Source organism: Hippopotamus amphibius, chromosome 2, assembly GCF_030028045.1.
Source record: "Hippopotamus amphibius kiboko isolate mHipAmp2 chromosome 2, mHipAmp2.hap2, whole genome shotgun sequence".
Classification (NCBI taxonomy): Eukaryota; Metazoa; Chordata; class Mammalia; order Artiodactyla; family Hippopotamidae; genus Hippopotamus; species Hippopotamus amphibius.
This window is the reverse complement of record NC_080187.1, coordinates 215,159,019-215,170,468: the sequence shown is the minus strand read 5'-3', so window position 1 is coordinate 215,170,468 and position 11,450 is coordinate 215,159,019. Positions and strand designations below refer to the sequence as shown.

The following is an 11,450-nucleotide window of genomic DNA, read 5'->3' as shown; positions in this document are numbered from 1 at the left end:
TTGAAAAATGAATGACTATGGGGAGGTTGTGCATGTGTGGGGAGGGTGGTATATGGGAACCCTCTGTACTTTCCACTCACTTTTGCTGTGAACTTAAAACTGTTCTGAAAAATAAATTCTATTATTAAAAAAATTTCTTTAACGAATGAAGAAACATGATCAGCCCTTGATTATGCAACACTGGCTTGCAGAGGCCACAGGCTACTATAATTGAGAGAGATACCCCAGGCAGAGTGGTCATCCCTGAGGGCAGGGACTTCTCTTCCCTCAGCCCTGACAGCCCTGTCAGCCCAGGTCTGAGTGCACACAGGTGGTGTGATATGACTGGCTGGATGACCAGCGGCCAAGTCCCTTCCCATCCACCTGTGATGCAACAAGGAGCCTGCAAAGGCCATCTGAGGTTTGGGCTGGGCCCTTCATTGTCTATGCTATGGCCGCTGACCCATTCCTGGAAGGTCAAGCTGGCTGGTGAAGGTAGCAGGAATTAACCCCAAGGCTCACAAACCCTCCACGTGTGCATGACCTTGCCGACTTTCTGCCCCTGACCTAGAGAATTCCTGCATCCCAGACCTCCACAGTGTCTCCAGGAGCCTCAGAGGGACTGAGCTGGAGCCAAAACAGACCAGCTGCTCTACAAACCAGAGGGAACAGTCCTGACTCCAGGATACCTGCCATGTGATTCCTCCGTGTCCCTGTTCACCAGTTATAGAGATGGGGCAACACGATAATGATTTTTTTTTCCTAGAAATTCCCGGCCTTGGCCACCAGCCCCCTGGAGGTCCAGGAAGATAGGGAAAGCTGCAGAAGCCTCTGGAGCCTCACCCTGCCCCAGCCCCCTGCCACATACTCACCCACCTTCCCCAGCCGCTGCTCACATGCCAGTCCTGGGAGAGGCCACCAGAGACTGTCACATGAGACTGTCACACTCCAAGAAAGCTCTGTTTCTCCAGTTGGTCTCTTCCTCTGGTTTTACTCCAAAGGCCCTGAGCCTGGGAGGCAGCATGACCCACAGAAAGAACTAGGGCTTGGAGCCAGCTAGAGCTTCCCCACTTAAAAGCTGTGAGACCTTGAGAACATTAAGTAATGTCTTTGAGCCTCAGTCTGTTCATCTGTCAAATGAGGATAATAAGCTCCCCCTGAGGGACTGCTATGAGGATTACACTATAAATGGTAGCTGTTACTTCACAGGATAGGGCTTCTGAGCAGTGCTTCTCTCTGGTGCTCTGTGGTAGGGTGGCCACACATCCTGGTATTCCCAGGACGGTCCCACTTGATGCCTATTGTCCTGGTATATTTACTACCCCCTTTTCACTCTCAGAAGAGCCCACTTTTGACAACAAAATATATGGTCAGCCTACCTGCACCTCCCTCCATTCCCAACTCAGGGCCAGCCTGTGTAAGCAGCCCCACCCCCCATTTCTACTCTCCCCTCTAAGAGGCTGTATCTTAGCTTGTAGTTAGGAGGATTTTTATATCCTTCTCTCTGAGCATCAGGTTATTTTTTTTAATGGGGATAGCAATGCTTATCTTTTTTTAAAAAAAATATTTATTTTTATTTATTGGTGGTGTTGGGTCTTCGTTACTGCGTGCAGGCTTTCTCTAGTTGCAGAGAGGAGGGGCTACTCTTCGTTGTGGTGCACGGGCTTCTCATTGTGGTGGCTTCTCTTGTTGTGGAGCATGGGCTCTAGGTGCGTGGGCTTCAGCAGTTGCAGCACACGGGCTCATTAGTTGTGACTCAGTAGTTGTGGCGCATAGGCTTGGTTACTCCGTGGCATGTGGGATCTTCGCGGACCAGGGATCAAACCCATGTCCCCTGTATTGGCAGGCAGATTCTTAACCACTGTGCTACCAGGGAAGCCCCAGCAATGCTTATCTTGAAGGCTGCTTAGAGGATTAAATGAGATAAGGTATGCAAAGCACGTGTCTGGCACAGGGCAGGTGCCAGATAAACATGAGTTCCCCTCCATGGGCTTCTCTCCCTGGTTCCCAACATGCCAGCTTCCCACCCCCCAAGAGTGGGGCTCTAGAGCTCAACTTCTCCCCTACCAAAAGTGATTTTCAGACGTTTCAGGTGACATATGAGCCCCCAATCCATGGTCTCTCCCGAGAGTAAGAAATGATCTTCACCTCTACCCCCAAGCTCCACTGCAGGCCCTGAGGAGCATTCCAGCCTCTCCTTCCTGTGTGCATCCACGTGTTTCTGCTGGCGGCATCCAAGCCCATCGCTACCACTGGAAACCCTTCAGCCCTCACCTACCTTGCGCACATGAACAGAAGTCACCTTTGAACTCTCCCTGCTCTACCAGGAATCCAGACGCCCCAAAAGGATTCTGCTGGGCCTCCAGCCCCCAGGGACCTGCTATGCAGGCCAGCAGGCAAACAGTAATCACGTAATCTCAGCAGATAAAGCCACCATGAGACCAGCCTGCTGCAGCAAGGGGATAACATGCTCCCAGATCACACCTGGATTAGCAGCATGTCCTCCAAAGGCCCTGGAGCTCAAATCTCCCATCTGCCTTTTGCCCTCACACCCACCTACTCCTGGCATTCCTTTGCTATTAGACAACTAGCAGTTCTCCTGGCCTGCTCCTTCCCCTTGCCTTGCCCCAGGTGGCACGGAGCCTGCCTCGAATATTATAGAATATCTGGTTCCACCAGGAAGCTCTCGGTGTAAACAACCTGTCAGTCACTGGGATCTGACTCTAGGGCTCTTTGTTCAGAGGCAGTTGCGTGACGTTTCAGATTTTCATGCTGCCTTAGAAACCACAATATATGTATGAAGGAAGCTACAGGAAGAAAAACGTAATGAGGCAGCTGCTAAATTGGAACTAAAAAAAGGTATCTGGTGGTGGTGGTGGTGGTGGTGGTGGTGGTGGTGGTGTGTGGTGGAGGGGGTGTTTCAACAGATCCCGGGGAGGTAAATGCTAATGGGGGGGGAGGTAAATGCTAATGAGGGTGGGAGCTCTGCTTCTGCAGCAGCAGCAGCCTATCTGAAGGTGGTTTTAGGGCAGAAAGAGAAACTGGCTGGGTGACCCTCACTTTCCCATCTATAAAATGGAATTAAATATACTAGTTGATTCTATCATGAGGCTTTGTGTTAGGAGGGTGGAGTGAAATCAAGGAAACTCTCAGCAGTATAAGGAACACACAACACACGTATATAACCCAGATATAATCTAGGGCTCCATATGGCTCAATCCTGCACAGAGTCACACTCAGAGAAGCACACACTGGCAAGGGAATTTAAAAGACATGATACTCTAGTGACTGCCAGTGGTGGGGGGCGGTGAGGGGAAAGATAGGGATAAGGGATTAGGAGGTATGAACTACTATGTATAAAATAAATAAGCCACAAGAATATACTGTACAGCACAGGGAATACAGCCAATATTTTATAATAACTTTAAATGGAGTATAATCTATAAAAATATTGACTTACTATGTTGTATACCTGAAACTAAAGTAGCATTGTAAGTCAAATATACTTCAATATAATTAATTAATTAATTAAAAAAGAAGACCCAATCTTTACTCGGGTTTCTTGAAGAACATTAAAGCATGTCAAACTCACAATCCTCAGCGACATTCCTCAAAAATCCTTTTACTCCCCACCCCCATCTTCTAGTACCTCTTAGCAGATTAGGGACTCCATTAAGCCAACTCCCAGACTGCACCCCAACTTCTGGCCAGCCCGCATGGCTCAGCTGCCATCCCTCCACTTGGGCCCCTCTCAGCTCTTTAGGAAAGAGTTAACCAAGAGCTGCTTTACGTTTTTTTTTCGGCTCCATGCTTTACTTTTTTTCTCCCTTTACCCATTACCAGAAGTTGTCACAATAAAGGAGACTCTGGGACCAACCCCAAAAGTAAGATTCCTTCCTCTTTCCTCCCATCTTGTCAGTTCTATAACTCAATATGTTTTTTTCAGATTCCACACCACAAAATGTCCAGGATCCATGAACAATCCTGAGAGAAAAAACTGTGGTAAGGAAAGCAAAATTCTTTTCAGTGGGTGGGACTGGGAACTGTTAATAAGTCTTGCACCACCATGCACAGAATTGTCACTAAGTTCTCCTTCCCCTCATTCGCCACAAGGACTGTGGTTTTCACACTTTCTACTCAGGCTGATTTTCCTTCACGTTGTCACTCACTTTTGCATCCCCTCCCTTTCCAGAACCACGGGTGTGGCCAAGGCCTTCAGCACAGCCTGGCTTCCCTGACTTAGCATCTGGCTTCCTCCCTGACTCAATCTGTCCTGCGTGTACCACGCAGCGGATCTTTACCGCACTCCACACTCACTGTGTGCTGCCCCTGCTGCACAGCTCCGGACTTCCCAGCACGCGGAGTCTAAGATCCCACCCAGGTATCCCATGCCGAGCATGTGGCAGTTCGTCTCCACCTGCGCCTGTGCTCTAACTCCACTGGCCCTCCAGCGAGCACCAGCCTGAGTGCCACTCCCTCCAAAAGGCCCACCCTGGCTGCTTCTCAATTCTGAATCATGGCACTCAGAGTCTGTGCCACACAGTCTCACTTTTGATTTTCTCTGCCCCTTGATTGTTTTAATTGTTTTAAAGCCTTGAATCTTCTTCCCATAAGACCATAAGCTCCTGAGTCAGGGACCTCAAAGGCTTATAAGGAGCACCCAGGGATACTCAGAAGTCATCTTCCTCTATTAGCTCATGACAAGAAAAGCGGACCGTTTCTATTCAAAAGGCCTTGATGGAAATCTCCAGATGCCCCTGCCAAGTCTTTTGCATTAACTCCCAGCCAAGTCATTTTCAAGAACTTCTGGATAAAGGGCAGAGAGAACCCTTTAAAGAAATGTATGTATTCATGGCTTTTGTGACGGATAATATATTCACCTGGCTCAAAACTTAAAATGAATTCAGCCTCCCATCTTTGTTTCTCAACCACCCAGTTCCCCTGCTGAGAGGCAAACAATGGACTGGATTCTTGTTTATTTTTCAATTGGTATTTGAGCAAATACAAGCCAATACAAATAGACCCTCCTTTTCTCCCCTCATTTTTTAATATACAAGCTAACATGTAATACCCATTGTTCTCAGCTTGCATTTTGTTTGACAATGTATCTCAGACATCCTCCTGTATCAGGCCTAGAGGGTTTCCTCACTCTTTATCTTGTGGCTGTGTGGTGTTCCAGTGCAGGGATGACCCTGAGTTATTTAACCAACCTTCAGTTGTTAGATGGGGAGAGTGTTTCCAGTCTTTTACGACCATATGCAATGCTGCAAAGAATAGCCTTGCTCAGACATAATGTCATATATGTGAGTGTATCTGTGGGACAAATCCCTAAAAGTAGAATTGCTGGGTCAAAAGGTAAAGTGAATATGTAATTTAAAAATATATTTATTTATTTATTTTGGCCGAGTAATGAGTTATGTGGGATCTTACTTCCCTGACCAGGGATTGAACCCGTGCCCCCTGCAGTGGTAGCACAGAGCCGTAACTACTGGACTGGCAGGGAAGTCCTGGTGATTATGTAATTTTGATCGTTCTCCAAAGAGGTTGTATCAATTTATACTCCTACCAGCAAAGTATGAGGATGCTATTTCCTCACACCCTCACCAACCTAGTGAGTTAAAACTTTCATTTCATTGTAGTTTGATTTGCACCACTCTCCTCATGAATGTGATCGAATAGCTTTCATAGTCGTGCGCGTATGCGTGTGCGTGTGTCTGTGTGTGTTTATGGGGACTCTGTTTTTACCCTATGCTCACTTTTCTTTTGTGTTCTTAGTCTTTTTCTAATCAATGTAGAGGAGCTCTTTGTATATTAGGGGATTTAGCCCTTGTTATATGACCTGTAGATAATTTCCCCTTTTTGTTGTTTTTTTTTTTTCTTTTTGTTGTCTTTTGACCTTGCCTTTGGGCTATTGCTAGGTGGAGTTGTTCATTTTTCTATAGTCAAATTTATCAATCTTTGCTTTTAGGGCTCCTAGGTTGGGTGCCTTGCTCAGAAAGGGTCAAGACACCCACACCCCACCCCCTAAATACACACACACACACACACACACACACATACACAGAGCTTTTAAAAATTCTGTCAGTACAAAAAGCTTGGAATGACTTGCCAGGTTTTGTGAGGAACAGGACAACTCCTGCCCTCCAGGAGATCCCAGTTTTAGGGAGATGTAACCTGACTATTGCAATTCCATGGTATAAGTAAGGGGGGGTAGGTACAATGGGAACCTGGGCTAGGACCCCCTAATCCAGCCTGAGTTGGGCAGGCAAGGCTTTCCAAAGGCGGTGGCCCTCAGGTACATCCGGAGGCATGCGTAGGAGGCAGCCCGGGGAAGAATGGTCTTCCAGTAAAAGCGGCAGCATTTGCAAAGGCAAGAAGCAACAGGGCTCAGTCAAGGTTGTCCAGTCTGGCAAGAGGACAGCGTTGGTGTGTGGTAAGGGGTGGAGCTAGGAAGACAGACAGAGGCCAGATCATGGAAGGCCAAGAGGATACTAGCCTGAAGTCAGGGCCTCACCCCGAGGGAGTGGGGAGGTGGCAGGCGGACACATCAGCCGTGTGGAGGAAGAGCTGGAGATAGTCCAGCGTGGAGGCTGGGCCTGGCTCGAAGGCTTCCGCCTCTTGCCCAACAGCAGCCACGGCAGCCTAGAGAGGCTCCAGGCTGCCAAACAAGAGTGAGAATTTCAGACCCAAATGTTCTATTCTGTCAAACTTCCAGAATTCTATAAAAATCATCAGGGAAGCTAGCACCTTCTCTGAGAAATGTTTCTACCCAAGATGAGGACAACTTCAAAAGCTTTGATTTTTACTGGGTTAGGCGGTGGTTACTGCTCTCACCTCAGCACCCCACTGGCAGATGGGGCCAGGTAAATGCAGCTCAGACACTAACTGCCCTCTCCTCAGCTCCAGCCCGGCTCAGGAAACAGCTGGGTTCTTCAGCCCTTGCTCATTCATTCAGACCCTCATTTAAAATGGGCAACAGGATGCAGGACTGCCACAGCGGAGTGGTGGACCCCTGGGTGGCCCACGTCCATGGGGACATCTCTTCCCTTCTAGCCAACAAGGCTCAGTCCTGCTCTGAGCTGCCACACAACTATGAACCTCTGTGCTCCTGTGGCCTTTTAAAACAGGCATTTTGTGGCAGGTCTCCTGAGCAACTGTCCTCTCTAAAGTGCCCAGCACAGAGCCTTGCACACAGCAGGCACTCAGCAGCAGTTTCTGTCAAAATTGGAAGCCTCTCCATTCGTTAGAAGGTTGCTGAGGGAAAGGAGGGGCAACGTGGACAGGAGGAGGGGAGTCGGAGACCACTTAAACGGAACTTAGGGATTGCCTCTGGATTTCAGTTACCCAGGCCTTCACCATGCCCGACACAGAAGCCAGCCAAAGAAGTCAGTTCTTGATGCTACCATTTCAGTCATATTTTCTTGGTGGCCTAAGGCAATTTTATCCCAAAAGATCACTTGATTAAATCAAGTGTTAGAGATAAAGGCTCTTAGAGGTCCTGGAAGCCTTGGTTCCAGCCAACAGGCTTCTTGGGGCCCTTCCAAAGGACCTCTATTCCCCAGTGGTCCGAGGGTATGCAAAGGGTACCCACTCACCCTGGCCGGGAAGGCAAGAGGGCAGGAAACCAGCTCCAACCTCAGCTCCAAATAGTCAAATAAGCCCCTCCCGAAAGCAGCCACCAAACAGCAGTCAGGTCAAAGGCAGGGCAGCGCAGGGTTTCTAGGGCAGAGCACATGTCTCCTCCCCCATCCCATGTGTGCTGTTGTGGGGCAGGGGGAGGCACAGACACCAAGGCCCTGTCTCAGGCACAGCAAAGCAGACGAGGACGACACCAAGAAGCAAGGGGCCTGGGTTCCAGGGCGGGTTCCAACCCTGCTGGCTGTGTGCCTGTCACTTGTATAAAGTACATGCCAGCTTAGGGTTGGGGATTTTATTTTTCTGAAAATGAGACAGTCTATTTCAGTGAACATTAGAAAAGCTCACTGAGATGAAAACATATCTAGCTTTAACTTCCATTTTATTTGACACTGACTATGTGAGAGGCAGTAAGGGTAGGCATTTTCACACATTATCTCATTTAATCCTCTCAACAACTCCATGAGGGTAGGACAATACAGATGTGGAAAGTGAGGGTCAGAAAGGCTGAGCCCTGAGCCAAGATCCCCCTGCTAGTACACAGCAGAGCTGGCACTTGAACTAGGGGCTGTGTGGCTTCGGAGCCCTTTGCTCTCAAGCACCATATGATGTGGGGACTAAGGAGTGTTGGTCAGTTGCCAGCCTAGACCCTTCCCCAGCCCCTGATCTCTAAGACCACAGACAGGCTAAAAAGGAGAGACAGAATCTCCCAAAAGGTCACTTTTCTTTATTGTCAGTACCCCCAATCTCACAGCATGTCTGTGGGAAATTGCAGGGTCTGGCCAACTCGCAGGCTTCCCTGTGCCCCACCAAGAAGCTGAAGCTCCAAAGGCCTGGGGATCTCCAGCTGTGGCTCTTTCTAAAAGCAGTTCCTGGGCACGACGTAGGATCAAGTTTCTTGGTCATTCCTAAGTCCCCTTCCCAGAGCACAGGAACAATGCAGCAGCTCGCTCCCCTGGCTTGCAGTGCCCATCCCAGGGAAAGGTGGGGAAGAACTCCAGAAAGCAGGTGTCTCCTGGCTGAAAGAAGTTGGGATCTGGGCCTTTGGTCTAGTTTAACCAGGGGCAGGTCAGGCCCCTGGGGAGGCTCCAGAGAAGGCCCAGGCCAGACCGCTACTCAGCAAATGCAGAAGTCTTCACCATATTTTGCCAAAGTCCACCTTCTTCACCGACTTGGCCTGAAAACATCTGAGTTCAGAGGGACATGCGTGACAGAAATCCCAGGTTCAACTCTGCTGGAAGCCACCGTGCTGGGAGAGGACTTCTTTCACTTTGTCCACAATGGTGCCCACCTCAGCCATGGCCCCCAGCCCTATGGAGCAGAGTTCTGCTGTGGCCCTGAAGACTGAGGCAGGGGACCATCCCCCACCCACCCTCACCCAGTGCTCTCCGAGGGTCCCACCCAGGGCCCAGTGCCTGAGAAGGCCAGGACCAGGCCTGAGGCAGACCCATCAAGTGCCTTCTGACAGGTCCCAGGAATGGTTACAGTGGTCATCTTGAATTATCTGGGCTGCATGCCAGGGAGGATACCAGGCAGTTTACCTAACAGCTCTGAGAGGGAGGAATTACCATTTCCATTTCCCAGATAAGAAAGCTGAGCTGGGGGTCACAACAGGCTGGGCTGTGGGAATGAGCTGTGAGCACAGCCAGACACCCACCTTGGTCTCCACAGACCAGCTTCTTGGCCACACAGGGGATCTCGACATAGCCGAAGGCCTTGAGCTGGCCCACCTGCTGCTTGGTGATGGGGTGCTCCCACATGGCGGTGTTCATCGCCGGGCAGAAGAGCAGGGGCTTGCTGCGGTCCCAGGCCCGGATGACACAGGTCTGTGAAGAAGGTGGGGGGTGCCTGCTGCTCTGCCTGGCCCTCCTCCCTGGCCTCCCCAAATCCTACCCACCGCTAATGGGCCACAGCCACTGAGGACCTGGGATGACTGGGAGCCACTGCCTGCAGGGAGCTGTCTCACATACATCGAGGGTGAGGCTGTGTTTCCCGGTCCCTCTCACCTCCCCACAGGCTCTGACACAGGGCCCTACACACAGGAGGTGCTCTACCAATGCTGGCAATGGCCCAGCCACCTCTAAGCAGACCTCCCCTTCTGTGCAGAAAGGGCTCCCTGTGCACGAGCATGTGTCTTGCCCACCGTCAGCCACACCTCCCAGACTGAAGCAACCCTGGGGAGCAGGGGGCAGGCTTTGCAGTTCCCACAAAGATAAGGATCAGACTGCCCAGCATGTGGGCTCATCTATCCTGACACCAGCTCTACTTGAGGCCACGTAAAGCTTGGCCATGGAGACATCTTCCACATGACAAAACCCTCTCCCATGTGCTATCTCACGAACCCTCGCTGCAACCCTGTAAAGAAGTTGCTGTCTCATTTAATGGAGGGGAAGCTGCGCTTCCCAGAGGTGAGACATTAGCCAAGGTCACACCCAGACGATGATCCAGGGCGAGGCTTTGCATGCCATCCTCCACTGCATCGTGCAGCCTCACTACTTCCGCTGTCCAGGCCATCCCACCAAGTCACATACTAGAGCAGTTATGAAAGGGACAGACCAGCTCACAGAGTCTTTAGCACTGTGAGCTTTGCAATCACATGAACCTGGGGTGACATCTTGCTGTGCTATCTGCTGTCACTAGCCATGAGAACTTAAGTTCTTTCATGCTGGGAGTATCAGCTTCCTCTCTACAAAAGCCCTCTCACCGGGTGGTCGTGAGGACAGAGGGTGAGAATACTTACAAAGCTCCTTGCACAAGTCCTGGCACAAAGTACAGGCTCCAGAAATAGTAGCTCCTGTTATTATTACAGGCATAGGCTCCCAGGGCCAGAGGCTGCCTCGGGGAGAAATAAGCTCTGGGGCCCACAGGAGTGAGTTCCCCTGGGCTCTGACTGCCCTAGGCTCCTCTGCCTGGGCTGTGGGCCCTTCAGGGAGACAGTGGCTGGCACGCCCCTTCCCTGAAGTGGAGCCCGTCTGGAAAAAGAGGGGGAGTCCACAGAACAATGCCACGAATGTGCCAGGGAAAATGCCTGCCCTCCTCAGTGCCCCTGCTCTCTCCTGGGTACAGGAAGGAAGTGGGTCAGCACACAGCCTCAGGATCTGGCTGCTTGCGTCGTCCCAGACACAGTATTTGTTTCCCACCAAGTCCTAGCAATGAGGCAACCCAGCTGTGAGTGGACAGTTTCAGCCCACACTTCCTCTTGGCCCTCTGCCACCTGCTGCTTCTGCAGAAGTCATGAGCATACCTAGAAGAGTCCCTTGACTGCGTGTGGGGTGGGTGGTGATAGGGCTGGGGTTTCTAAATGCCCTCAGAGGAAAGCACACCAACCAGAGCAGAAACTCAACACCTCCATGCCCCACACCGCTCTAGCTTTTCCCACCTCATCTCAAAGCTCAGTGCTTCCTGGACAAACCGCAGCTCCTCCAAACCTTCCGGCAGCAGGAGGGCTGAAAGGAGGCATCAGTTCCCATGGTCACTTCTCTTTGGCCAATGTTGTGTGCAGCACCTCAGGCTCTGCTCCTGGAAATCTGCTTGGATGGAGAGAAGGCCTAGATCTGGGTCAGGAGACCAGCTGCCAGCTATACTGGTGACCCAGGGAAGCCACGTCCTCTTTCTGGATCTGCTTGGCTATTTAGCACAAAAAAGGGCCAGAGACTGAGTGGGCCAGAGGGCAGACAGAGATGCACATCACCCAGGCCCAGGGCCCTGAGACTGGCAACACAGGTTCATAGCACGCTGCTCTAATGGCATCCCAAGTTCTGGACACTGGAAAGGGAGAAGATCTGAAGGAAGGAGGAAGCAGGGCAAGCTTCTTTTTGGGAATATAAGGAGAAAAC

The 11,450-nt window shown here is 50.7% G+C and overlaps 1 protein-coding gene and 1 long non-coding RNA gene across 5 annotated transcripts in view; one reads left to right on the top strand and one right to left on the bottom strand.

The window, feature by feature from the left end:
- Positions 1-1,603: 1,603 nt before the first annotated feature.
- The window catches only part of PPCDC (phosphopantothenoylcysteine decarboxylase), a 31,429-nt gene continuing 21,582 nt past the window's right edge, over positions 1,604-11,450 (bottom strand). The window contains exons 5-6 of one of the 4 annotated variants that reach the window (XM_057723369.1): positions 9,272-9,440; positions 1,604-1,813 (exon numbers count right to left, since the gene is read on the bottom strand). In XM_057723369.1, the coding sequence (XP_057579352.1) occupies positions 1,725-1,813; positions 9,272-9,440 (258 nt within the window). In that variant the 3' untranslated portion in view covers positions 1,604-1,724. Of the gene's footprint in view, positions 1,814-8,171; positions 8,926-9,271; positions 9,441-11,450 lie in introns of those variants that run through there. The other 3 variants (XM_057723373.1, XM_057723372.1, XM_057723370.1) reach the window with 3 other exon arrangements.
- Positions 2,732-4,758, top strand: LOC130845729 (uncharacterized). Its single transcript, XR_009051452.1, has 3 exons — positions 2,732-2,838; positions 3,926-3,981; positions 4,594-4,758. It is a non-coding gene; the product is annotated as an uncharacterized LOC130845729 (long non-coding RNA).